The sequence below is a fragment of the Podarcis melisellensis genome (assembly GCF_964234715.1).
Source record: "Podarcis melisellensis genome assembly, chromosome: 12".
NCBI lineage: Eukaryota > Metazoa > Chordata > Lepidosauria > Squamata > Lacertidae > Podarcis > Podarcis melisellensis.
In genome coordinates, this window is record NC_138544.1 from 16,288,865 (window position 1) to 16,313,457 (window position 24,593).

At 44.9% G+C, this 24,593-nt stretch overlaps 2 protein-coding genes, 1 long non-coding RNA gene and 1 pseudogene across 4 annotated transcripts in view; 2 read left to right on the forward strand and 2 right to left on the reverse strand.

Moving 5' to 3' along the window:
• Positions 1-469: 469 nt before the first annotated feature.
• Positions 470-24,593, forward strand: part of ABHD5 (abhydrolase domain containing 5, lysophosphatidic acid acyltransferase) — a 31,429-nt gene continuing 7,305 nt past the window's right edge. The window contains exons 1-4 of the mRNA XM_081883039.1: positions 470-635; positions 18,304-18,389; positions 19,674-20,046; positions 23,267-23,421. Of these exons, the coding sequence (XP_081739165.1) occupies positions 502-635; positions 18,304-18,389; positions 19,674-20,046; positions 23,267-23,421 (748 nt within the window). The 5' untranslated portion in view covers positions 470-501. The remainder of the gene's footprint in view (positions 636-18,303; positions 18,390-19,673; positions 20,047-23,266; positions 23,422-24,593) is intronic.
• Positions 2,866-24,593, reverse strand: part of LOC309353632 (uncharacterized protein) — a 143,928-nt gene continuing 122,200 nt past the window's right edge. Inside the window, exon 5 of the mRNA XM_081883099.1 lies at positions 2,866-2,968. The gene's annotated coding sequence lies outside the window, so the exon portion shown is untranslated. The remainder of the gene's footprint in view (positions 2,969-24,593) is intronic.
• On the forward strand, positions 4,981-7,655 carry LOC309353657. Its single transcript, XR_014161982.1, has 2 exons — positions 4,981-5,795; positions 7,219-7,655. It is a non-coding gene; the product is annotated as an uncharacterized lncRNA (long non-coding RNA).
• On the reverse strand, positions 11,376-12,325 carry LOC309353631 (profilin-2 pseudogene; annotated as a pseudogene). Its single transcript has one exon. The product of its transcript is annotated as a profilin-2 pseudogene (transcript).

A 24,593-nucleotide genomic window follows, 5' to 3' on the forward strand; every position in this document is an offset into this window, starting at 1 on the left:
TACATTTTGGAAATGTACATACAGGCTTTCCCCCCTTTCAATTATTTGGAGGCCCCCAAGAGAGTGGGGCCCTAAGATAGAGCTTGCTTAGCTTACACGTAAATCCGGCAATGGCTTGACCCCCGAAAAACAAATTCAGAGCAAACTCCAAACCTTACATAGCGGGGCAAAGGCAGCCGTGGGCTGCCGGAGCGACCGCGCAACACCGGCTCCAGAACGGGTGGCGCTTGCCAAGGGCCGCCGTTCCACGCCCCCCACCCCCGCGGAGACCCCCACCAGGTTGTGTAACCGGGAGCAAGCGACCCCCATCCAGCAACCGCGAAAGGCAACAGCCACGACCTCCCCGCCCAGAGAGAGAGGGAGTGCGCAGGCGCGAAGGGAGCGTCCTCCCCCCACCCCCTCCACCCGGCCGCTCCGGCCGCCGCGCTCTCTATGGCCGGGCGGAGCGGAGGGCGGGGCCGACGCGCTGACGCGACGACGGCCCGTCGGGCGGGTCCCGTGATGGCCGCCGCCGCCGCGGCCGTCGTTCTGTCAGTCGGCGCGCTCCCGGCTGCTGCTGCCCCAGGACCGGCTCCCGGACGCCACCTCCGCGCCGCTATGGCCGACGACGAGAGCCCGGAGTCGGCCGGAGAAGGGTGAGTGCGGGGAAGGAGGGGGGGGGAGGCCGGTTCGGCCAAACAGGCGGGCGGAGGGACACACACGCAAACGCGCATACACACACACACCGCTACACGCATGTAGACGCGCCTCGGTTTTGTGCTGCGGGGGCACCTGCGTGAGGCAGGTGCAAGTGCAGTGGAGGACGCCTTACGTAACCGCCCCCCCCCGCGCGCTCTTGTTAGCCCATGTAAACACAAGGAAGTGTCCCCCCATCGCATCCTTCAGGACCCACCTTCGGTCACCCTATATTTTATTGCTGATTTAAAGGTCCTTTTATAAAAAAAAGAAAAGGGTGGGAAAGGGTGTGTGTGAGAGGTAGTGTTATTTTATTGCTGGGAATAAGGGGCTGATTTAAAGGTGCCCCCCCTCTTCTTTGTTTAAAAAAGGGGTGTTGAAACCCAGCCGTCTTCCCCTGTGGTTCCCTCTCCAAAACACTGATTTAGGGATGGAGCCATGGGGAGAAGTTTGATGCTGCCACATAGGCAGGCAGGCCAGCAAGATCTGTGCTGTCTCTCAAGCAGCTGGGCAGTTTTCCCATAAAGGCTTCTCTAGAAATGTAAGTTCCTTACATCAAAGGCATAACAAGTGTTTCTGGCGCCTTTGCGCTCCAATAATAATGATAATAATAAATTTATTATCTATACTCTGCCCATCTGGCTGGGTTTCCCCAGCTACTCTGTGTGGCACCCAAAAGAATATGAAAAACACAATAAAACTTCAAACGTTAAAAACTTCGCTAAACAGGGCTGCCTTCGGATGTCTCCTAGTGAGGCCTTGGCGTTTGGGGGACCAGTTTGCTAAACTAAGGAATCAAAGCAAGAAGAAAACCTTTGTTGGTGTGAAGTGTATTGAGAGAGGGGTTTTGTATAAGCTCCCTTATACCATAATGGGCACAAGTCGTCATGGTTGCACAATTTTAAAAAATGATGTCTGGACAGGCCCTTTTTTTGTTGAGTTTCACATTTTGAGGATGTCGGGGGGGGGGTTAAATATCTTGGTGAGTTCTGGCTCAGGTTCAACCCATATAAAGTAGTTCCCGCTGTTATAAATCATCCCACATAACCCTTTCATAATAAAATCACCGTGTATGTTTACTCAGGTGTGTGTATATTATTCTAACTGTATTGATACACAATGATAGATGCTGGCATATCCATATACTGTGCTGTCTCTAAAGCAGGTTTTTTTTTCTGTTTCCCCATATGGCTTCTCCAGAAATCATTCAAGTACACTTGACAACCTAAAAAATGCCTCAGTTTTAGCACAGGCTTCCATATGTACTCAAGGCCCCACCTTCGGCTGACTTTATGTTTTGAACTTTGTCTGCACCCACTTTTTATCATTTTTGTATATGTATTATCCATTTTGTACTTCCTTGTACAGTACCTGGATCTTCAGTCTGTCTCCTCAAAAAACACCTTTGATAGACATACTGCTTCTGCCCTTCTCAGTCACTGATGTATATTTATCTTACCTAGATATGTTGTTCTCTAGTTTCACATATTTCTCCATCTTCTACATCAATTGTGTCCATTAGCTCCCTCCTTGTCCTTCCACCAGCAGGTGAAGAAGACCTTATTTCAACAGGCTTTTGGGAACTTTTAATGAAAACACAGGCGCCATGCTGTTTTCATTGTAATTATCCATATGTTTTTATAGATCTTTAATATTTATTCTATTTAATAGCCTTTTAGTTTTATGTTTTTAGCTTTTTATTTTATTTCCTGTCAGGGAAAAAGGCAGATGATGATGATGATGATGATGATGATGATGATGATAATACTTAGGCTGACTGGTAACAGCTCTTCTGCATCTCTTCAGGTCATCTTCTATCAGATACTTTTATGAAGAAATGGCAGGGGGTGTATTTAGAACTTTCTGTGTGAAAAGGATGTTCTTTACCACTGAGCTATAATCCCCACTTTCCCATTCCTTCCATCTTTTCAAAATACAAACCCAACTCAATAAATACACAGTATTATGCTTTCTCAAATTCTCCTTGCCCCTCTAAGCTTTCTGCCGTGTACCCTCAATTATTCTTACGTTATATATTGCAAAATAGTTTATCTTTACATTTATTTCCTCTGTTATTTAGCTTATCCCAAGTATAGATTACAATAGTTTATTTGTTCTTCTAGCACTTGTACTGTTGGCCTTTGTATAATTAGATGACAATGCACATTATGTGTTAAGTACCTGCTGTCCTGGTTATTTCAGTTCCTTGAGTTAGTCTGTTCTCCACGATGTATATGTTCTGCCACAAAACAATTCCCACAAATCATGGTTGTCTCCCAAGTGCACACTTGACCTACGCAAACCAAAAATAACAAATTGATGCTTAGTTTTGATATAGCATTTGAGGGGATTCAAGCTGTTTCATGCGCATTGTTTCTGTAATTTGTACAATCCTCCTTCAAGGCAGGCAAGATTTATGTGCTTATTGCAAAAAGGGACATGGACTTTCTTGTAAGTTCAGAGCTGGTTTGAGATTTGAACTAGTGGGTAGAAGTTTTTTTTCTTCTCATAGAACTGTAGAGCTGGAAGGGATCCTGACGGTCATTTAGTTCAACTCCCTGCAATACAGGAATCTCAACACATGGTCCCCCATCCAATTTGAAGCCATACAAGACCCTGCTTAGCTTTGCAAATGTGCAGTAGTTTCTGTGAAGTGGTAGAGTCCTGTTCAAGTCATAACAAGCTGAATCTGGGAAGACTTTGGAGAGATATAAAGAAGCACTTCACACAACTCGTACCTAAAATATGAAATTCATTACCAAAATATGTAGTAATGACTATCAATATGGATGGCTTTAAAAGGGATCACGTGAATTCATGGAGGATTAAGCTGTCAGTGGCTATTAACCATTATATCTATATGATGCCAATATATATGTGATACGCCCCTGGATATCCGTTGCTGGAAAGCCCAAGTGGGGAGGAAGCTGTTGTGCTCCTCTTATTATTTTTTTATATATATAGTCGCTTTGCCACAGTGCCACACCAGTTCAAAAAACTAGTTTGAACTCCCTTGCCCTGTTGGACATGCCCAATAAGATACTCACGTCTCTTGTTCTGGGAAATGAAATCAGTGAGATACCTGTGTGATATTTGATGTCGTATGACTGATTTGCATGGTATTAATTTCTATTGCTGTACTTAGTCACATTCTACAGGATGAGGCAGTCATGTAACCTCTGCCCCCCATTATGTGTTGCTTCAGCAGATAGATCAGTAGTTTCGTTATGCCCAGCATTGTGTTGGATGCATGTCAAAATTGCAGGTAGAATCACAGTGCTATTAGGATTTTAAACAGTACATGCTCCTCTCAATGGCTCTTTTGGTAAGGGTCAAACAGAAATCTTTAATTTGGCTGCTTCTGCTTTGGAGAAAAAAGTGTTAATGGATGAATTGTTAATCATAGTCAGTTGCCTGTTTCCTGCTAAAGACCACTCCCTCCTGGCTGCTTTTTACCCCTAAAAGCAGGCATAGGCAAACTCTGCACTCCAGGTGTTTTGGGACTACAATTCCCATCATCCCTGACCACTGGTCCTGTTAGCTAGGGATGATGGGTGTTGTAATCCAAAAACATCTGGAGGGCTGAGTTTGCCTATGTCTGCCTAAAAGTGATGCCTACTATAATCAACATCTCTGCAGGCAAAGAGCAGCCAGAATGGGAGGAGTGATTTTCAGCAGAGAGCTGGCATGGGTCCCTGATCCAAATTTGGAACAAGTTCCAAATTGGAGCCTTGCAGCTGCAGTTTCACCATCAATGGCATAACACATGTGGCCTGACATTAGGGCTGGGCAATATATCATCCAAAACATGTTTCAAGCCCATATTGTAATATTGGTTTCACAATTTTAGACCTGGCATTATATCTCTAATCTTAATTGTGCTGTGCAACAAACACAATGTGGGAAAACCGTGAAGGCAACCAGTGCCTCTACATAAAGGTAAAGGTACCCCTGCCCGTATGGGCCAGTTGTGTCCGACTCTGGGGTTGCGCGCCCATCTCATTTAAGAGGCCGGGGGCCAGCACTGTCCGGAGACACTTACGGGTCACGTGGCCAGCGTGACGAAGCTGCTCCGGCGAGCCTGCACCAGCGCAGCACACGGAAACGCCGGTTACCTTCCCGCTATAAAGCGGTCCCTATTTATCTACTTGCACTTAGGGGTGCTTTCGAACTGCTAGGTGGGCAGGAGCTGGGACCGAAAGACGGGAGCTCACCCCGCTGAGGGGATTCGAACCGCCGACCATACGATCGGCAAGCCCTAGGCACTGAGGTTTTACCCACAGCGCCACCTGTGTCCCCGCCTCTACATAGCCCCACCCTTATTTCAGATATTGTGATATATCAGTATATTGAGATGTTGAAAACCAGGTATCCTCCAGCCCTGCCTGACATACACTTGACCTTTTTTTGGAGGGGCACAGAGCAAATTGGGGGCTCATTTGTGAGTTCGTTGTGATGAATGGATCATTCCCTGGTGGAGTTTAGGCTGGGTACTGCACCCTACTAGGGCTCCATCTATCTCGGAGCAGCCTGGATTTTTGTGGGCTGAGGATGTGGACAAGCTGCTTGAAGTGCTGCCAAGGACTGATTATTGCTTTACTGGAGGAGGGAGAAGTTCTGGAGAAGGAAGCAGTGGTGTGCCCACTCCTTAAGAAGACCTCCCTGTGCCCCATTGGGGCAAGGTGCTTGAGAGAGTGGCAGGCTCCAGCTTCCAGCATTCTTGGAAGAAATTGATTACTTGGGTAACCAAGTACTTGGGTTCATGTTGCTCTGGCTTCAGGCCTAGCCATAATACTGATAAAGCCTTCTTTGCCCTAGTTGATGCCATCAGCTGGGAGAGATACGGTGGTAAGTGTGACCCTGGTTGTTTTGCTTGAGCTTTCAGCAGCTTTTGATACTGTTGACCACAGTATCCTTCTGGAGCATCTCAGGGGAGTGGGCACAGTACTTCAGCAATTCTGTTCCTATCTCCAGGACAACTTCCAGAAAGTGATTATGAAAGGCCACTGCTCCACACCATGGAAACTGTGGTGTGTTGTTTGTCAGGGTGTTGTCATGTTCCCCATAATGGGCACTGTCCTCAGGAGTTTCGGTATGATCGATATGTAGATGACACCCAGGTCTGTTTCTCTGTTCCATCTGAATCGGGATTTAGTATACTCTTGACAATAGGAAGCAAATGTAGATCATGGACTAGTATGAGGATTTGAGATATGAGACTGAACAGCTCATTAAAAGGAGGGCTGCAGATTCCACACAGTGCTATATAGCTTCAGTTGTAGCTTTCATCCCTCTGCAAGAAAAAAATAATACCTTGGGCGTTTATTTTATTTTCTTGTTTGCCACTCTAGCAGCTTGGGACCCAGTTGGGTCTGTGGCAGTTCATGTAAGTAGCATGAATGTACTAGTGCAGCTTGTTGGTCTCCTATCGTGCTTTTCAGAAGGCAGGCAGCTAGCCATTGGTTTGAATACAACCAAGACCTGAGACAGTAAGGAACTTGCATAAAATTGATGTCACATGGAAGGATCTTGGGTCAGTGGTATAGCAACTGCTTCACATACAGAAGGTTAGCCGTTGTTGCTGCTGCATCACACTGTTGACTCATGTTAAGCCTGTGGTCTACTAAGACCCCTAGATCCTTTTCACATGTACTACTGGCAAGACAGGTGTCCCCCCATTGTATATTTGTGCAGTTGGTTCTTCCTGCTTAAGTGTAGACCCTGTTGTAATTCATTTTGTTAGTTTTGGTGCAGCTTTCAAATCCGTTAAGGTCATCCTGAATCCGAATTTTGTCTTCTGCGGCATTAGCTACCTCTCCCAGTTTGGGATCATATGCAAATTGGTTGAGCATCCCCTCAGATCCTTCATGCAGGTCATTTATAAAGACGTTGAACAGCAACAGAACCACTCAGAACAGAACTCTGCGGTACCCCACTTGTCCTTTTTTCCAGGATGATGAGGAACCATTTGTAAGCACTCTTTGAGTTCAGCCAGTCAACCAGCTACAAATCCGCCTAACAGTTAACCTCATCCAGCCCACATTTTGCCAGCTTTTCTGCAAACAGATCACAGAGGACTTTTGTCAGAAGCCTTACAAAAATCAAGATACACTACGTCCGCAGCAGATTATTAGAATTGGTCCTAATATCACGGAGGCTGAGAAAACAAGAGAAACCCTCAAATGGCCTATCTTATTTACAATTTCATGTTGGTGTTTGGCAAGTCAAGGGCCAATGTAATTCTCCAGTTGTGTGCTTAGAAAACTCCGGGTGGACGAATTCTCTTCTATAATAATTTTCCCCCTTTGATTGCTTGAGTGCCATCTTTTCTCAATACAAAGTTCAAGAGGCAATAATTATACAAGGAAAGAGCTGTTTTTACCTCTGACCTAATGTAGCAACGTTCTGCAATTATCTGCCAAGGGCTCTTGGAACAGCTGGCGTACAGAACACTTCCTAGAAATATTATGCAGTAGCTCCCTCCCTTCTCCCTTGGTATTCCTCTCCAGGGTAGGAACTATAACCCACTACTTTGTTTTAAAGATAAGCTTGCAGAAGCGGATTAAATGTACCCACCGTGAGGAACGAAGCCCCATCTGAGATATCTTCGGAATGAACTACCTGTCAGGAGCAGCTCGATAAACAATGGTTGCGTCGAACATGGTGTTTTTAATCTGCAGCAGTATATGTGACTCTGATAGTTTAACTGCTCATAGTGCAAGTGACTCAGATTATCCCATGTCACTTCAAAGTAATCTTAATCCAGCACCAGGAGCTGTCTCCACCCTCTGTACCATGGAACCGTTTTCCTTTCTATGGACCTGTTGTTGCTGTTGGGTCTTGAGATCCATTTCCTCTTGCAAACTTTCCTGCTAGTGTGCAATGAGGGATTTAATTCGACGCCCACTCTTTGGCTGTGTTCCCCAGCCAAAGGAAAATGATGTATACTTATTAATGTGAATAAGCTCGTGCCTCAGTAATATTTATTACATGGATTAGTTGTGTTCCATTTGGATCTTCTGAGCAGTTACTCAGATCTGATATAAAATTGGAGCTTCAAATCCTGTCTTCGGTTTTTGGTAGCTTCCTAAATAATTTTAGCAACTTTGCCCACTGACTCAGCTCTACACACACACACACACACACACACACACACACTTAGTGTGTTCTACTGTTCTATTTATTTAGTTTTATTTTTAAATTGCATTCTTACACCTGACTCTACAATATGAGGGATGTGGTTTTGTGCTGACATTACTCGCAACGTGGCCCTTGAATTACCAGGTTATGCCTCAGGTTATTTTTTGCACAGTGTCATTGTGTGACGACATAAGGGTGCTATGTGGTGGTTACTGTTTTTCCTGGAGTATGCTCATATATACCGTCATAGGATGTGGTAGTAGCATGATGCCACATTTATTATCCCTCAGTGAAAAGTCTTATGAACTGGTTCATTAACACTGAATGCCCAGGAGGCATTTGGCTATATCACTGTGCTTTTTTTAATTATGAAACCTGACTTTCCATATATTATGTCCCTTACTCCTCTCATGTCCTCATGGGCAGGAGATGACATCTGTTCTGCCCCACCCCGCCTTTCTTCTTTATATACCGGTAAGCCAGAAAGCAAACTGAATGGAAATGCTCTTTAAAATAATGCTGTGCTGTATTCAAAAGGTTTCGTGTTTCTCTATGTCAAGTCAGCTGTAAAATTCTGTCATCGAAGTAGAATTTGAAATGTGCTGCCTCCACAGTGCCGCATTTTATACCAGTGCCAGTTTCAACTTTGTTCCTGTGCAAACACTAAAGACCACTGCGGCCAGATCTTCAATTCACTGTCTCTCAGAATCGCTATCTCCATTCACAGTAATGCTTGGCTAGCAAACCATGCTGGATTCTGTCACTTCCTTTCTGTGACAAGACAATCATTGAGCCCTGTGTGGAAATCTGGGAATAGGAGCGGTGGTTGTTTAAGGTTGCAAAATGAAGTGTTGTGGTTTAAACTGGATTAAGTTTGTAGAAAATGTTTTCCTCGTGCAAATAAACCAGGCTTGTATGAAGGTCAGGATATTGGCATGGTTTCAATAGCAGAACGTGCTGACATTCCTTTAACTACTTTTATTTTGTATTTCATTTCTCACATATATTTGTAGTGTGCCACCCGACAACCAAATTATTGAAGTGAAACATCGTTCAAGACATGGACCTACTTAGGTTCAAGCAGAGGGCATGATCTAGCCCAGCAAAATGTTTCCCTTGATTAACGGACCACTGTGCCATATTGGAAACTTCTATGAAGTGCCCTCATTTTAAAAGGCAACTTACTATGCAGCACCAGAGCTACACATGAGGGGAAGAAGGAATCTGAAGGTCCCTTTGGCTCATGGAGCTAGTTTCAAGACAGCCAACTCAGTTATTCCAACCAAGACCATCTTCCATTTTCTCTTTTGTATACAGAGTTCTGCAGTTCTCTTTTAAATGGACATACAAGTTAGTAATGTGCTCAAACTGACAATTTGGTTACACGTGTTTCGGATGACTGGTGCACAAGGCAGTTCACAATTTCTGCAGCAAGGGCCAGATGAAGATTAGATTTGAAGTGGTATCCGTTTTGACCCTTTTATCTTACAACTACCAACCTTCAAAAACATACACTGATATCAGAGCAGCAAATCTTATTTCTCAGTTGATGATCTGACAGACTGATCTCAGACTAGGCTATAGGTGTATAGCTGGAGGTGGTAGTTTGTTGACAATGCAATTTCATATAAAAACCCAGGCTGCAAATCAGATTGGTCCTATGAAAAAATGAAACCGGACACACTCCAGATGGTTACACTGGGATATCTAAAGTCCATGATGGCAGCCTTTTTACATTTCAGCTACAGAACAGGAGCTGGCAAAAACAAAATTACGTGCCTGATTCTATTGCGGTGATGGAATGACCCTGGGGATTCATTCAAGATGGGGATGGTGGTGAAGGGGAGGGGAGAAGAGCATCGGCCCCTTTTCACAGTTTTGCAGTTACCCTTTTAAAAGCAGGATGCGCTTCAGACACCATGAAGAGCTTTGCAAGTCTACACAGAAGAGCAACAACAAAACTAAAGCAACACTTGTGATAGCTTTCAAGCAGCAAATTGGTTAAACAAACCAGGCACTGTATTTTAAAATGTATGTATATATAGATACAGTGGTGCCCCGCTAGACGAATGCCTCGCAAGACGAAAAACCCGCAAGACGAAAGGGTTTTTCGGTTTTTGCGACGCTTCGCTAGACGATTTTCCCTATGGGCTTGCATCGCAAGACGAAAGCCCATAGGGAAATCTCGGGGACCTTTTTTTAAATGCTGGCGGTGGGGAGCAAAGCCTTCCCCCCCCTCCGGACTTCAGAAGAGGTCCAGGAAGGCCGGCGGGGGCGAAAGGCTTTGCTCCCCACCGCCAGCATTTTAAAAGCGGTCCGGGATAGCAGGGAAGCGCTTCCCGCTATCCCGGACGGCTTTTGAAGGCAGGCAGGGGGGGCAAAGACTTTTGCCCCCCCTGCCTGCCTAACCGGGGGCTTTTAAATCGCCCCGGGACTGTCCGGGGCGATTTAAAAGCCCCCGGACGCTTTTGAAGCCTCCCCCCCGCCCGGCTTCGGGGCATCATCCCGATGCCGGGCGGTGGGGCAGGAACGCCTCCCCCAGCCGCCCGGCTTCGGGGCATCGTCCCGATGCCGGGCGGTGGGGCAGGAACGCCTCCCCCAGCCGCCCGGCATCGGAACGATGTCCCGAAGCCGGGCGGCCGGGCAGGAAAGCCTCCCCCCCCCGCCCGGCTTCGGGGCATCGTCCCGATGCCGGGCGGTGGGGCAGGAACGCCTCCCCCAGCCGCCCGGCTTCGGGGCATCGTCCCGATGCCGGGCGGTGGGGCAGGAAAGCCTCCCCCAGCCGCCCGGCATCGGAACGATGTCCCGAAGCCGGGCGGCCGGGCGGGAAAGCCTCCCCCCCCGCCCGGCTTCGGGGCATCGTCCCGATGCCGGGCGGTGGGGCAGGAAAGCCTCCCCCAGCCGCCCGGCATCGGAACGATGTCCCGAAGCCGGGCGGCCGGGCGGGAAAGCCTCCCCCCCCGCCCGGCTTCGGGGCATCGTCCCGATGCCGGGCGGTGGGGCAGGAACGCCTCCCCCAGCCGCCCGGCATCGGGGCATCGTCCCGATGCCGGGCGGTGGGGCAGGAAAGCCTCCCCCAGCCGCCCGGCATCGGAACGATGTCCCGAAGCCGGGCGGCCGGGCGGGAAAGCCTTTGTCCCCCCTGCCTGCCTTCCCAGGGGCTTTTAAATCGCCCCGGACAGCGGAGAAGTCCTCCGCTGTCCCGGGCGATTTTAAAATGCCGCCCGCCAGAAGAGGTCGGGGGAAGGCTTTTTCCATAGGAACGCATTAATTGATTTTCAATGCATTCCTATGGAAAACCGTGCATCGCAAGACGAAAAACTCGCAAGACGAAGAGACTTGCGGAACGAATTAATTTCGTCTTGCGAGGCACCACTGTAGATAGAGATGGAAGCAAACAAAAAAGAGGAGTGGATTAAAGGTAAGGACAAGGGGGAGGAAAGTAGGGATATGCATGCACTTTCCCCCTCCCAACCATGCTCTGCAAAAGGAAGACTAATGAGCTGTGTAATGAGGAGGCATTGATCAAACTGGATTGTACAATTGGCACCTAATCTAGTTTATTTTAAATTGGTTTAGTTCTCAATGTCACACCAATTGCTAAGACAGGTAACGCCTGGACTTGGCATGATTGCCTCCCAAGGCTTCAACATATCATGCATATCATCTTTTGTGCTGCAAAAGATGGTGCCAGATACAGAACCTGGGTGCAACAGTGATTAACATACAAACCAAAAGGGTAACTGGAGCCATGACAATAGGGAAATGTGTAAATAAAACCGCCATCTGTAGTACTTTTAACACAAGTGGTGGTGATGAAAACAGTTGCTATGTGGATGGGGAGAGGCTGCTTAGACGTCAGGCCTCCTCAGCTATAATGCCAGTTCATAAGCTTTCTTGTTGAGTGTCCCTCCATGGACACCTTCCCTTTCCCATGGCCATAACCAATGCTGGGGTACACAAGGAAACAAGGATGAACAGAATTAAAGAAAGAATAACACCTTTCCCCACCAATAGAGGGATACAAAGGAGACACAGGTTCATACCCCATCACCTTACATTGCTAATAAAGTTTCCACAATGTAGCTTGAGGCCAGGAAAGTTTAATAGCAATTTCCCCTGATGCTTAACAGTCTGCCTAGCAACTAGAACCCAGAGTCTCTCAAGTATTTTGACACTGAGTATGCCTTCTTATTCAATCCGCCTCCATGGACCCCTTCTTTGCCCATTACAAAGACCAAGACTCGGCCAACTCTGCCTACAGCAACATTATATGTTGGCTCGCCACCTTGGCTCTTTGTCCTGATGTCCATTGTACAGTCACCATCCACATAGATGCTATCTCTGAGCACAGAGCACTTCTTTGCACCCAGAGTTAGACCATTGGTGAAGAAACCCTCACGGTCTTTTCCTACAATCATATCTATTTCTACAGGGACAGTGGCGGCCTCCTAGCAGCAGCCATTGCACATCAGGTAGCTCTGCCAGCCTGCCATCTTTGGCTCGCGCCTGGCGGATGGGTTGGCGGGGAAGGAGGAAGAAGAAAGGAAAGGGAGGAGGGAAGAGAGAGGAAGCCGGGACTTGAGGCGGGCGGGAGGGAAAGAAGGCGAGGACGAGAGGAAGTGGGGGAAAGAGACACAGAAAGAGAGAGAGAGAGAGAGAGAGAGAGAGAGAGAGAGAGAGAGAGAGAAGGCAGAGGGAGAGCAGCCCCACAGCAGATGAGACTCTCTGGTTTGCTGCCTTTATCACCTTTTAGGCAGTATCTGGGAGGAGGATGCTGCAGGGTCTTCTCGCTATAGGAAAACAGGTTAGTTACTTGAAGTTGCAGTGGGGGTTTACTATCCTCAAGAAGACAAAAAAGAAATAATTCCTTAGTAAGTATTTGACACTTGGACTACTTCAATGCGCTCTACGTGGGGCTACCTTTGAAGGTGACCCGGAAACTGCAATTAATCCAGAACGCGGCAGCTAGACTGGTGACTGGGAGCGGCCGCCAGGACCACATAACACTGGTCCTGAGAGATCTGCATTGGCTCCCAGTACGTTTCCGAACACAATTCAAAGTGTTGGTGCTGACCTTTAAAGCCCTAAACGGCCTCGGTCCTGTATACCGGAAGGAGCGTCTCCACCCCCCATCGTTCACTGAGGTCCAGCGCTGAGGGCCTTCTGGCGGCTCCCTCATTGCGAGAAGTGAGGTTACAGGGAACCAGACAGAGGGCCTTCTCGGTAGTGGCGCCTGCCCTGTGGAATGCCCTCCCTTCAGATGCGAAGGAAATAAGTAGCTATCTTATCTTTAAAAGACATCTGAAGGCAGCCCTGTTTAGGGAAGTTTTTAATACTTGATGCTGTATTGTTTTTAACACTCGATTGGAAGCCGCCCAGAGTGGCTGGGGAAACTCAGATGGGCGGGGTATAAATATTATTATTATTATTATTATTATTATTATTATTATTATTACTTCCTTCTCTGTAATAAAGAACATCTTTCTTAAAAATATGAATGTACTTTCTCCAGATGGGTTGCATAAAACTCCGTACTCTGCTCATTTTCAGGAGAGAATTGTTCTTATTAATGGGAGGAGTGACAAGTCTGCATTTGCTTGCTGAATCCCAGGCATACTGTGCTAATTGTAGTGCTGGTGAATCTGTTGTTGGAGGATCCTAATTTAGGGCGGGGAGGATTAAAAATGGATTAGTGAAATTTATGGAGGATGAAGCTGTCAGTGGCTACTGGTCATGATGGCAATATTTCTTCCATTGTTGGCAGCAGAGTGCCTCTGAATACCAGCTTCTGGGGATCTTGAGTGGGAGGGCTACAACACAGTGTTCAAAAATAGCCAGGTGCATTAAGAAGTGAAATTAGACAGGCGCATGAAGAATATCTAAAGTTCAAGTCCAGCTACCTCCAAGGTTTGTTCCTGTGCTTTCAAAAAACTGGATGCTTTTTAAAAACTATATATTAGTTTACTTTTTAAAATCATATTCTATTTTAGATATGTAGCCCTACAGTGGTGCCCTGCAAGACGAATGCCTCGCAAGACGAAAAACCCGCTAGACGAAAGGGTTTTCCGTTTTTCGATGCGCTTCGCAAGACGAATTTCCCTATGGTCTTGCGATTTTTTTCGCTCCCCCCTTTTTCTAAGCCGCTAAGCCGCTAATAGCCTTTTAGCCGCTAAGCTGCTAAGCCGCTAATAGCGCTAATCCGCTAAGCCGCTAATAGGGTTGCTTCGCAAGACGAAAAAACCGCTAGACGAAGAGACTCGCGGAACGGATTATTTTCGTCTTGCGAGGCACCACTGTACTTCAAAACAAAGTAGCTCAAGGCAAAACAATATTAATAAAGACTTGGGTTTAGAACGTCACGTATAGTACTCTGTGTATGCACAGAGCAGTTTTCAGTTCTCTTCTCTGGAAACAGCCCCTGCATCCCCCAGAAGCCTCTCCTGAAGGTCTGGGAACTCTCCAGAGTCACAGCCCATGAAACATAAGGGGCTGCCTGCAGATCTGGAAAATTATCAAGTGTTTTGCCTGCACATGTATATCTCCTTGTTTCCAGCTGTCCTCTGTTGTAGATATGCTACAATATGACATCCTGAGTTGTCTGTGAAATAATTTGTAGTACTAAAATTTTGACCGCATTGGCATTTTGATGATGGTTGAAGGGCTAACTGATACTATGCACAGGAAAAGGCTGGTTTGTAACATCCAGGTACAAAAAAGAATTGAGTGACTTGCATGTACATTTTGAGGGCAGGAAGTACGCATTTATGACTGTGAGCAATGGACTTTGATTTCTCTGTTCCAGCACAGTTGATTCATTGTACCACCTCTACTCAGGCAATATCTGCAAAGTTTATGTGTCACTTGCCTATATTACAGACAATCTTAAGGGTATTAGTACAGATGTTTACAAATGTGAGATGATAGGTTTGAGGATTTGCTGTTGACATGTTTAATAGAACATGTGGTCACTCGCTTAATATATATATATATATGCTCTGAACCCAGACGTTGCATTGAGCTGCTATGACTAATAGTATACCCCTCTCCTCCATGAATTTGTCTTAATCCCCTTTAAACTCCATCACCAGTAGCAGTCTGGTGACACCTTGCCCCACGACTTCTAATGACCATCCCCAATGGCTTCCTATAGATCAAGAGTTTCCTAAACTTGGGTCTCCAGCTCTTTTTGGACTACGATCCCATCACCCCTGAACACTGGTCCTGGTAGCTAGGAGTGGTGGGAGTTGTAGTCTGAAAACAGCAGGAGTCCCAAGTTTGGGAAACCATGATAGAGATATTGGTGGCAGGATAGCACTCTACAGCATACCAAAAGTGCCCCCTTTTCCGGCCACTTCTGGTTCACTGCGGGGCACCCATGCGCAGTCACGCGTCAATCGAATGCACGTCAATTGGGCGTTGCCTGTACTTTAAAATTGCAAACCACCTTGAGTCCCTTGGCACAGAAAGGCAGTCCATTAATGCAATACAATAATAACACAAGTGTTTGCAATCTCTTTGTGGATTGCAGGCCTGGGGAAAAATTGTCTGATGCTTCCACGCATGCAAGATATTCTGAAATGTATGTTTGTACATCTTAAAAAAATTAGATCTTAAAATTTTAGAGACTTGGCTATTTTGCTGTTCCAGTAACATGCAACTTACGCGCATTTAACTTGTGTGCATTCTGTTTTACCTGCTTGGCAAAAACAAACAAAAACCTTTTTTAAGGGGGCAGGAGTCTGGGGGAAAAGAATTTGGCAGTCCTGCCCACCATTGAACCCAGTGTGTTTTTACTAGATGTGGTTTTGGCTGTACGCACTTATCCCTGGAATGTAAACCCCATGTAAGTTTAAAGGTAAAGGGACCCCTGACCATTAGGTCCAGTCGGGGCCGACTCTAGAGGTGCGGCACTCATCTCGCTTTATTGGCCGAGGGAGCCGGCGTACAGCTTCTGGGTCATGTGGCGAGCATGACTAAGTCGCTTCTGGCGAACCAGAGCAGCGTACGGAAATGCCGTTTACCTTCCCGCCGGAGTGGTACTTATTTATCTACTTGCACTTTGGCGTGCTTTTGAACTGCTAGGTTGGCAGGAGCAGGGACCGAGCAACGGGAGCTCACCCCGTTGCGGGGATTCAAACCGCCGACCCTCTGATCGGCAAGTCCTAGGCTCTGTGGTTTAACCCACAGCACCACCCATGTCCCACCATGTAAGTTTAGAATTGCCTATACTCCATTTCAGATACGCTTTAAGGAACAAACACGCACAAAAAATGGCCGGATTCCAGGTCGCTGTATGTGGTGCTCTTTGCACAAACTTGAGCTTTTCTGACCCCTTTCCTGCTGCACCCATGTCCCTGAAAAAACAAAAACCCAAACCAACCCAGTCCCCCTCTGGTCAAGGTGTGATGCAGCCAGTGGGCAAGGGGGATTGACGATGTACATTATTGGTGCATGTGGCTTTCCATAGATACATACTGCTTTTTAGAATTCTAGCCTTCGTTACCTAGAGTGAACCTTTGTCAAACTTATTTCCCTTTGCGTGCGCACGCTTAAATGAAGGCAGCGGGAGGAAGGATTGAGAAATAAGTTGTTTGTGTAAAAGTTGCATTGAGGTCAAGGCCTTTGGTGGCAGAAGGGGTTTTTGTTTTGTTTTTTCAAAGGTCCCAGAGCACGGTCTGAAGGTATGTGATAGATAACAGCAGGCTCGCTGCTGTTAAGTGGGTCTGATTTTGGTCAGTGCCTGCCTGGACATGAAACTGCCTGGCCAGTCTGCGTACCCTGCCTTGAGTCTCGTGACGAGAGGGAGGCTAGATATAAATGTGAAAATTATTGTCATTTATGTACTGCGTGGTGGTTTTTTAAAAAATAAAAAAGCATATGCATGTATGCATACGTATGGAGATAATAGGTGCACTTAACAAGCATATTGTATAAAATTTGGTGTGTGTTGTGTGTATAAGTACACACACACACACACACACACACACACACACACACACAGCTGGCCAGTTGCATAACTAATGGCTATGGACTTTCCTCGGATGTGACCTGTTTTATATCCTGTGCCATAAAACTTTTGTGTAAGGTCATGATTCAAGCTAATAATGCGCACACACAAATAAATGAGATAAAGTGTTTCTTCCTACCCTGTGCTATAATTAACTACCAAGACGGCAGTTGTTTTCCTGCTTTCCTCCACTGACCTGACCACTCCTTTTCATGCCCTTACTCCTAACCACCATCCCACAGCAGACCTGTTTTACCCCAGATGTAGGCACCATGCAAGAGGTGCTTTTTGGATTCCCCTGAAGAGGCTAAATTTAATTATCACTGATTTGTGAGGTACCAGATGTTACTAAATGTTGTGATCTGCGGTCCTTGAGGTTTGTGCGACTAGAACTGGCTTTGACTGCCACTGGCTTTTGACGGCAAGGTGTATAAGCAGTGTTCGAAATTAGCCAGGCACATTTTGCGCCTTGCTATTGGCCACTTGCAATCAAGTGAAGATGCGTGGGCTCCAAGATAGCGCCTGACATCTCCACCACCTGGAGGTGCATGCCTGGGACTGCTTTCACACACTAATACCTCGTCCTGTAGAATTTGATCAGTTATATTTTATCTGCATAATCAGAATGAATTCAAGGAAGCAAAATGCTTCTTATGCGCAACCTGAGCAGGAGCGGTGAACGTTATAGCTAATTGTTGTAGCTTTTCTTTACCTACCCCACTCCACTGCCCTGCTCACAGTTGTTCTTCTGTTTTGAATAGTAGGAATAGGCCAATATACATATGTGTGTGTGTGTGTGTGTGTACAGTGGTACCTCAGGTTACAGACGCTTCAGGTTACAGATGCTTCAGGTTACAGACTCTGCTAACCCAGAAATAGTACCTCGGGTTAAGAACTTTGTTTCAGGATGAGAACAGAAATCGTGCAGCAGCAACGGCAGGCCCCATTAGCTAAAGTGGTGCCTCAGGTTAAGAACAGTTTCAGGTTAAGTACGGACCACCGGAACAAATTAAGTTCTTAACCCGAGGTACCACTGTATGGGGGGGGGGGACCTGTCCCTGGATCAAGTGACTTTTCTTTTTCAAGTTCTCAAAGTTCTTAACCTAGCTGAATGTTGTCAACTGAACTAGCCAGATGTTTAACTTAGCATCAATCACAGTCAGTCCATCATTTGACAAATAAGACTTTAGGGCTGTCTTGCCCCAAAATGGCAACTAGACATCCTGTTTTGGCGACTGTAGTGTTGGCTTAAGGAGCCATTTTTCACCTAGGTTATATACCTGAGTTTCTAACACTGTGTGTAAGATATTTTAGATATTGCTGAGTGTATTGGTGATGGCCACCAAATGCAAGTCCAAATGAGTTTCCAATTCTCTCCTTCAGTGATTAGCCAAGAACTCTTAATCCCTTCACACGGCCTACTTACAGTTAGTAGCATATAAGTGTTTAATACAGTTGTTTCAATCTCATTACTCTAGGTCAGGATGGCTGTCCAGCTGGCTGCCTGCTTGGTGTCCTACATCACTGGTACATCTTAAGGATGCTGAAGAGAAAATATTGAAATGTAAGCACTTTGTGGTAAGAAACCTCAGGAATTACTACACGTGAGCACCGTGGAAAGAATGTGGGGTTTTCATCAGGCCTTGTTCAAAGCACAGTTGTCGATATCTTCTGCTAGGGATTGAGGGTTTTGTGAAATTTTCATTAGGCTGATTTTTTCCCCTCCCTGTAAAAGAAGAATGAGTGGAACCAGAGTTATGCAAGTTACACATCCAGACAGCTAGTTCTTGTGAGATCTGCTCCAGATAAATGCCATCAGTGAATACATTTTTGAGGATGTAGGGTGGACTGCAGTATGAGTTCTGTCTTTGAACTTTCCCCCCTTTTTTCCCCTTTTGGTGTGATTGGTCCTGAGATACTGTTGCACTTTTTGAACATTGCCCTACCTTCTTTTTTCTTTACCTTTTCCTAAAATTAATTCATTTGTGCAATCTCTTATTTGAACACAAAAAAGGACTTACAAAAGATAAGCAAGTATAGTACTATACAAATCCAATATGATATTATTATTATTTGTTGAATTGATATACCGCTCTATACCTGGGGGTATCAGGGCTGTCCACAGAATAAAAATATAAAACCACAAAATACATAATAAAAATAAAAACAGCAACCCAATAGCCCCCACCCCCAAAAAAACATGTTTTAAAAGGGTATAGGATATCAATCAGATCAACCAAAGGCCTAGTTATAAAGGACCGTTTTTGCCTGGCACCTAAAGGTGTATAATGAAGGCACCAGGCGAACTTCCCTGGGGAGGGCATTCCACAGAAGGGGAGCCACAGCAGAGAAGGCCTGTTCTTGTGTTGCAACTAGACCTCTCAATGAGGCACACGAAGAAGGGCCTCAGAAGATGATCTCAGGGTTCAGGTACGTTCATATCGAAAGAGGAGGCTCTTGAAGTACCACACCTTTGTTTATCAGCAATTTTATAAAATGACTCTGTAACCCTGATATCCTTCCAGATCTATCTGTGTTTAGCTCTTTAGCATTTGAGAATGTAGAGCATAAGGGATGGATGTTTGGCTTATACAGATTCTTGCCTTTATGAGGTCTTGTAAGTTGTGCAAAGGCTACACAGTCCTCAAAAGGGGGAGAAATGTGAGCCTCATAACGTAACTCTGCCACCTTTATGGCTGGCACTAATCCCTGCCATTCTGATTTTGTTATAAATGCTATGATGGAAGTGGGAGTATCTGCCTGTGGACATGCTGTAATAAACGCCCTTATTTTTATAGGGCTGTTTAGGTAATATTGTTTAATAAGATTTGCACTTCTCTTTCTTCAGGTATCACAAGTACATACAGTAAACAGTATGTCTTCATATCCAATGGAAACAAAATATGGACGCTAACGTTCTCCCACAGCCTCTCTCAGAAAACTCCCCTTGTCCTCCTCCATGGGTTCGGAGGAGGTGTTGGACTTTGGGCACTGAACTTTGAAGACCTTTGTGAAAACAGGACTGTGTATGCATTTGATCTCTTGGGATTTGGACGCAGCAGTAGACCGCAGTTTGACACAGACGCAGAAGTAGCAGAAAACCAGTTTGTGGAATCGATTGAAGAATGGAGGCGGAAAATGGGATTGGACAGAATGATTTTACTGGGGCACAACTTGGGAGGATTCCTAGCAGCTGCTTACTCACTGAAATACCCATCAAGGTATCTGAAAATAATAGACAAGCGGAAGTTCTTCCTGCATTTCATTTGAAATTCAGTTATAGGTTTGACAGCATAACACTGTCAAACCTGTATGAGGCAGTCTGGTTAGAAAACATTCTCTAATGAGGTTGAGATAGAGCATTGTTGAAAAACTAGTTTCATAACTTTAAACTTAAAATGCAAATTGTATTTAACTTGCATCATATGTTTTCCTCTGATTGCACTTGCATGCAATGTAGGGTGTTTTCTACTTTCAAATTTCTCAGCGTACCTTAGATTTTGTGTCCAGGGTGTAGCCGCAGAGTACTTGTAAGTTGTGGTGTAGCCAGACTACCCACTGTTTTTACACAACCACATGTCACGTTACCAGCATGCAATCACACTGGCCAGAATTTTTTTTTAAAAATGCTTTTAGGAGAAAGCTTGTTTTAGTTACATAGCAGAATAACAAGTGCAGGACAATAGTAACTATAGCATACTCATTTCTGTGTTAGCTACTTGGATTATGAGCTAGGCTTGAGCACAACTACAGAACAGAACCTAAAGGCGGGTTTTTGGTTTGGTTTGGTTGGTTTGGTTTGGTATTTTGTGTTCTCATTTTGTGGTTTTATGTTGCAAACCACCCTGTGATCGTCAGACGAAGGGTGGTATCCAAATAATAGTAGTAGTAGTAGTAGTAGTAGTAGTAGGGCTGGTAGTCCTTCACATGTTGTTGGACTTGAGCTCCCATCAGCCCCAGCCAGCATGACCAATGGTCAGGGATGATGGGAATCAAGAGTCTCAACAGCCTCTGGATGGCCACAGGTTAGCACTAAAGGAACTGGGGGTGGAGTCAGGAGATGAGTTTGTGATGGCAAAGGCAAGAAGCTATGGACTAACCTAAAGCTACAGTGTCTGAACAGAACTGAAACCCTGTCCAAAGCTGCTAAGTACCTAGAACTGGTCACATGCGAGTTAGTGAAACAATTCCACCTTTCTTTGTAAATGCCTACTCTTCAATGACTTTCATAGTATTGTTGCTTATTTATTTGCATGTGTTTCCTAGCAGGATGGTCTCAGTCATAGGAGCCAATTCCGAGGGGCTCAAGTCCCTTTAGCCCCCCAAATAAAATATTTGAGAGGGCCAGCCCCCCCCCCATTAAAAGTTGATGGGCATTGCCATTCAGATGGTGTGCATGTTCTGTGTCTTATGGTCAGTTATGCAGGGCTTACCTGGGCCTGCCTCCATTATTTTATTCAAGTTGACACCCATGGGACTCTCAGTAGAATTTTTTTGGGTGCTGTAAAATCCACATAACCATATCTGGCGGTAACATGAATGTCTGCTCATGCTTTTACGTAAGATCATATCTCGTTTTCCTTGGAGGCATCCGCTTTCATTTCTAGCCAGTGGCTATGGCAAATGGTCAATTGGTTCTTGTCATACAGTTTCTCCAGGGTTTCTAAATGGAGTCTTTCCCAGGCTGACCTGGAGATAATGGGCATTGAACTTGGGATTTTTGTTTGCAGAGCTACAGAAGCAATTGCTGGATTAACCCACTACACTATAATGTGTAACATTGGAGCTGAATAAGTAGGCAGTTTTTGGAAATTAAAATAGAACATGATGATTTGCTTTGGCTATCTCTGGAATGTCATATATTCTAAGGAAATTGATGTGTTTAACTGGGCAGATACCACTATCTCTCAAGAACTAGAATGCTGACGAACCCAAAGGATTGGAGTATAAAGGACAAATATTTGCAAAATGAGCTGAGCTTTACATTTAAAGGAAGTAAATGTCATTCCTTATGCTGCAGGACAAGTATGTTTAAGAGAAGTTTTCTTTGTAAAGAAGGAAGGCTGACCTTTTCCTTAAATGCTACAGAATGCGAATCTTAAACAGGCAATTCCCAATGAAACTATCTGGAAACTAGTTGGGATATATTTCTGGCAGGCTTTTAAGAAATGAAATACAGATGCATGAAGTATGATTTGATAGTTGTGCATCCATGATAAAAATGTGATGTTCAAGCTTATCTGCTATGAGTACCTTCCACACCAGGTGGCTGTAATAGTATTCGGGAAAAAGAGTTTCTTACCAGTAATGATATAGTGCTGGAATCGAACATGCCAAGAATAGTTACAGGTGATCCACAATTTTTTTTAAAAAAATAGCGTACTTCTATTTGCAAACCAATTTGCAGCTCAATCCTAGCCTTTTTTCTTGGCTGTAAGCTCCACAAATTTAATGCAAAATTACTAAGCTGTCTAGATGAATGCTGTTGCTCATCTTTATTTTTATTGTTTTAAAGAAAAAGCTGGAAAGGCAGGCAGGCAAGAATACTTTAGTGGACGATCATGCAAATGCTTGTTGCTTTTCTGTACAAGTTTAGCAGAGGAAGAGAACACTAATGGAACATAAAAGACTAACACATCACTATGAAGATGGTGACTTTCCTTGCACAAATATCAGTTTTGTATCATGTGATAAAAACAGCTAGTCGGAGATGCACCACTTTTCACTCTGAAGAAAAATTGAGCCTTGCTTGTCTCTTAGTGAATACATATCTTACTTCTTCATGCAGTTCATCACCTTTAGCCAATTCCAGATCATATATGGCTGGACAATTACAAATGTTATTCTAGAGTATGCAAGTGGTAAGAGATCTGTTTGGAGATCTGTTTAGTCCTTAGCTGTTTAGTCTTTAGCTGTATTGAAATCTTCTAATGACATATAGTGATTGGCTAGAGTATCTCAAGAATATTCTGATGTGACATTTCAGTAGTTCAGGAAGGCTGCCATCTTACACACTTGTACTTCCAAGAAAATCCTTTGCACGTTTATGATTATGTGTCACGTAGAATCATAGCTAGCTATCTCTAATCACAGGTTAAAGCACAGATTTGCACAGACTGTAGGAAATACTCTGGGTTGCATAATACTACTAGCAGCTGCTCAGTAAATGTCCTTTAAATTTTGACCGCCCATAATCTCCTCTTGTTTCTTGAAATTGGGGCATTTATTCTATAGGGAGGGGAGGGTAATACTTAAAAGGAGTTGAGGCAGTAGCAGGTGGCAGAGCTTTGTTCTGTGTTAAGAGCAGGAGCAACCTAAAATTATTTCATCTGAAAGCTAAGGTGGGGTAGAAATACACTTGGTGATGCTGGCTCTAAATACCACATGTACTATAATATATATGTTCCTATTGACAAAACGTCCTAACTTTTATACCTGCAGAGCAAAACATCTCATATTAGTGGAGCCGTGGGGTTTCCCAGAGAGGCCTTCCAGTGCCGAACACGAGAGGCCCATTCCAATCTGGATCAAAGCACTTGGAGCAGTTTTGAGCCCATTTAATCCACTGGCTGGTCTCAGAATAGCGGGACCCTTTGGTGAGTGCTAGCTAATGGTTTGTGCTGGTGCCATTGCCTCCTTAACAAAGGGATTACCATCTGCCATCAGTTCTGAAAGTGCTTAGACTTTAGGGCAGCTTTCAGTCCCCACCTGCCACACACCAGGGGGGGGGGTCGGACTGTATTGGGGGGGATGAATGAATTCCTATGCCCCACAAATAACCCAGAGATGCATTTTAAACAAAAGCACACATTCTACTCATGTAAAAACACTAGGCAGGCCCCACAAATAACCCAGAGATGCATTTTAAATAAAAGGGCACATTCTACTCATGTAAAAACACTAGGCAGGCCCCACAAATAACCCAGAGATGCATTTTAAATAAAGGGACACATTCTGCATAAAAACACGCTGATTCCCAGACCGTCCGTGGGCTGGATTTAGAAGGCGATTGGACCGTATCTGCCCCCTGGGCCTTAGTTTGCCCACCTATGGCCTAAGTACTAATTTTCTCTTTCCTCTTCCGTTTACTCGTCTTCAAACTTTTCTCAGGACAATAGCACAAACAACTGTTTTTAATGGACAGAATAGGGAAGGAAGGAGGACTCAAGATCATCCATTGTGCAAGCCATTGTGCAAAAATAAAGAAAGTATGCAATGTACAGTACATTTTTTGAACTATATTTAAACTTACCCACCCTCCCATACTCCACAAGCATATGGGCTTGTAAAATCACGATGAAACACACTACTAAAGCCTTCTTAATTATTGAAAAATGTGTATTCCTGGCTTTCATATAATACTTGTATATTCCTCTGTTGAGCTGACAGCTGGTAGACTGGTTTCTAAGAAATAGGTAGCCTTTTTCGTACCTCTCACCAACAAAGGTTTTTCAGATATTTGAACACAATTTCATGGTTTCAGACCTTGTGTGAAATAGATTCCAAGTGCTGAGCAATACTTATTATCTCAGTGGCAAATAGATTCTTAGTCAAGTCTTTATAAGTTACAGAGAGAACTTCCTTCTATCTGCCCTTAAGAAGAATCAGTTGATGATCAAGTGTCTATCAATGATCAGTGATTTCTTGTATTTTGACTGTTATATACAGTGGTGCCCCGCAAGACGAATGCCTCGCAAGACGGAAAACCCGCAAAACGAAAGGGTTTTCCGTTTGCGAGTTGCTTAGCAAGACGAATTTCCCTATGGGC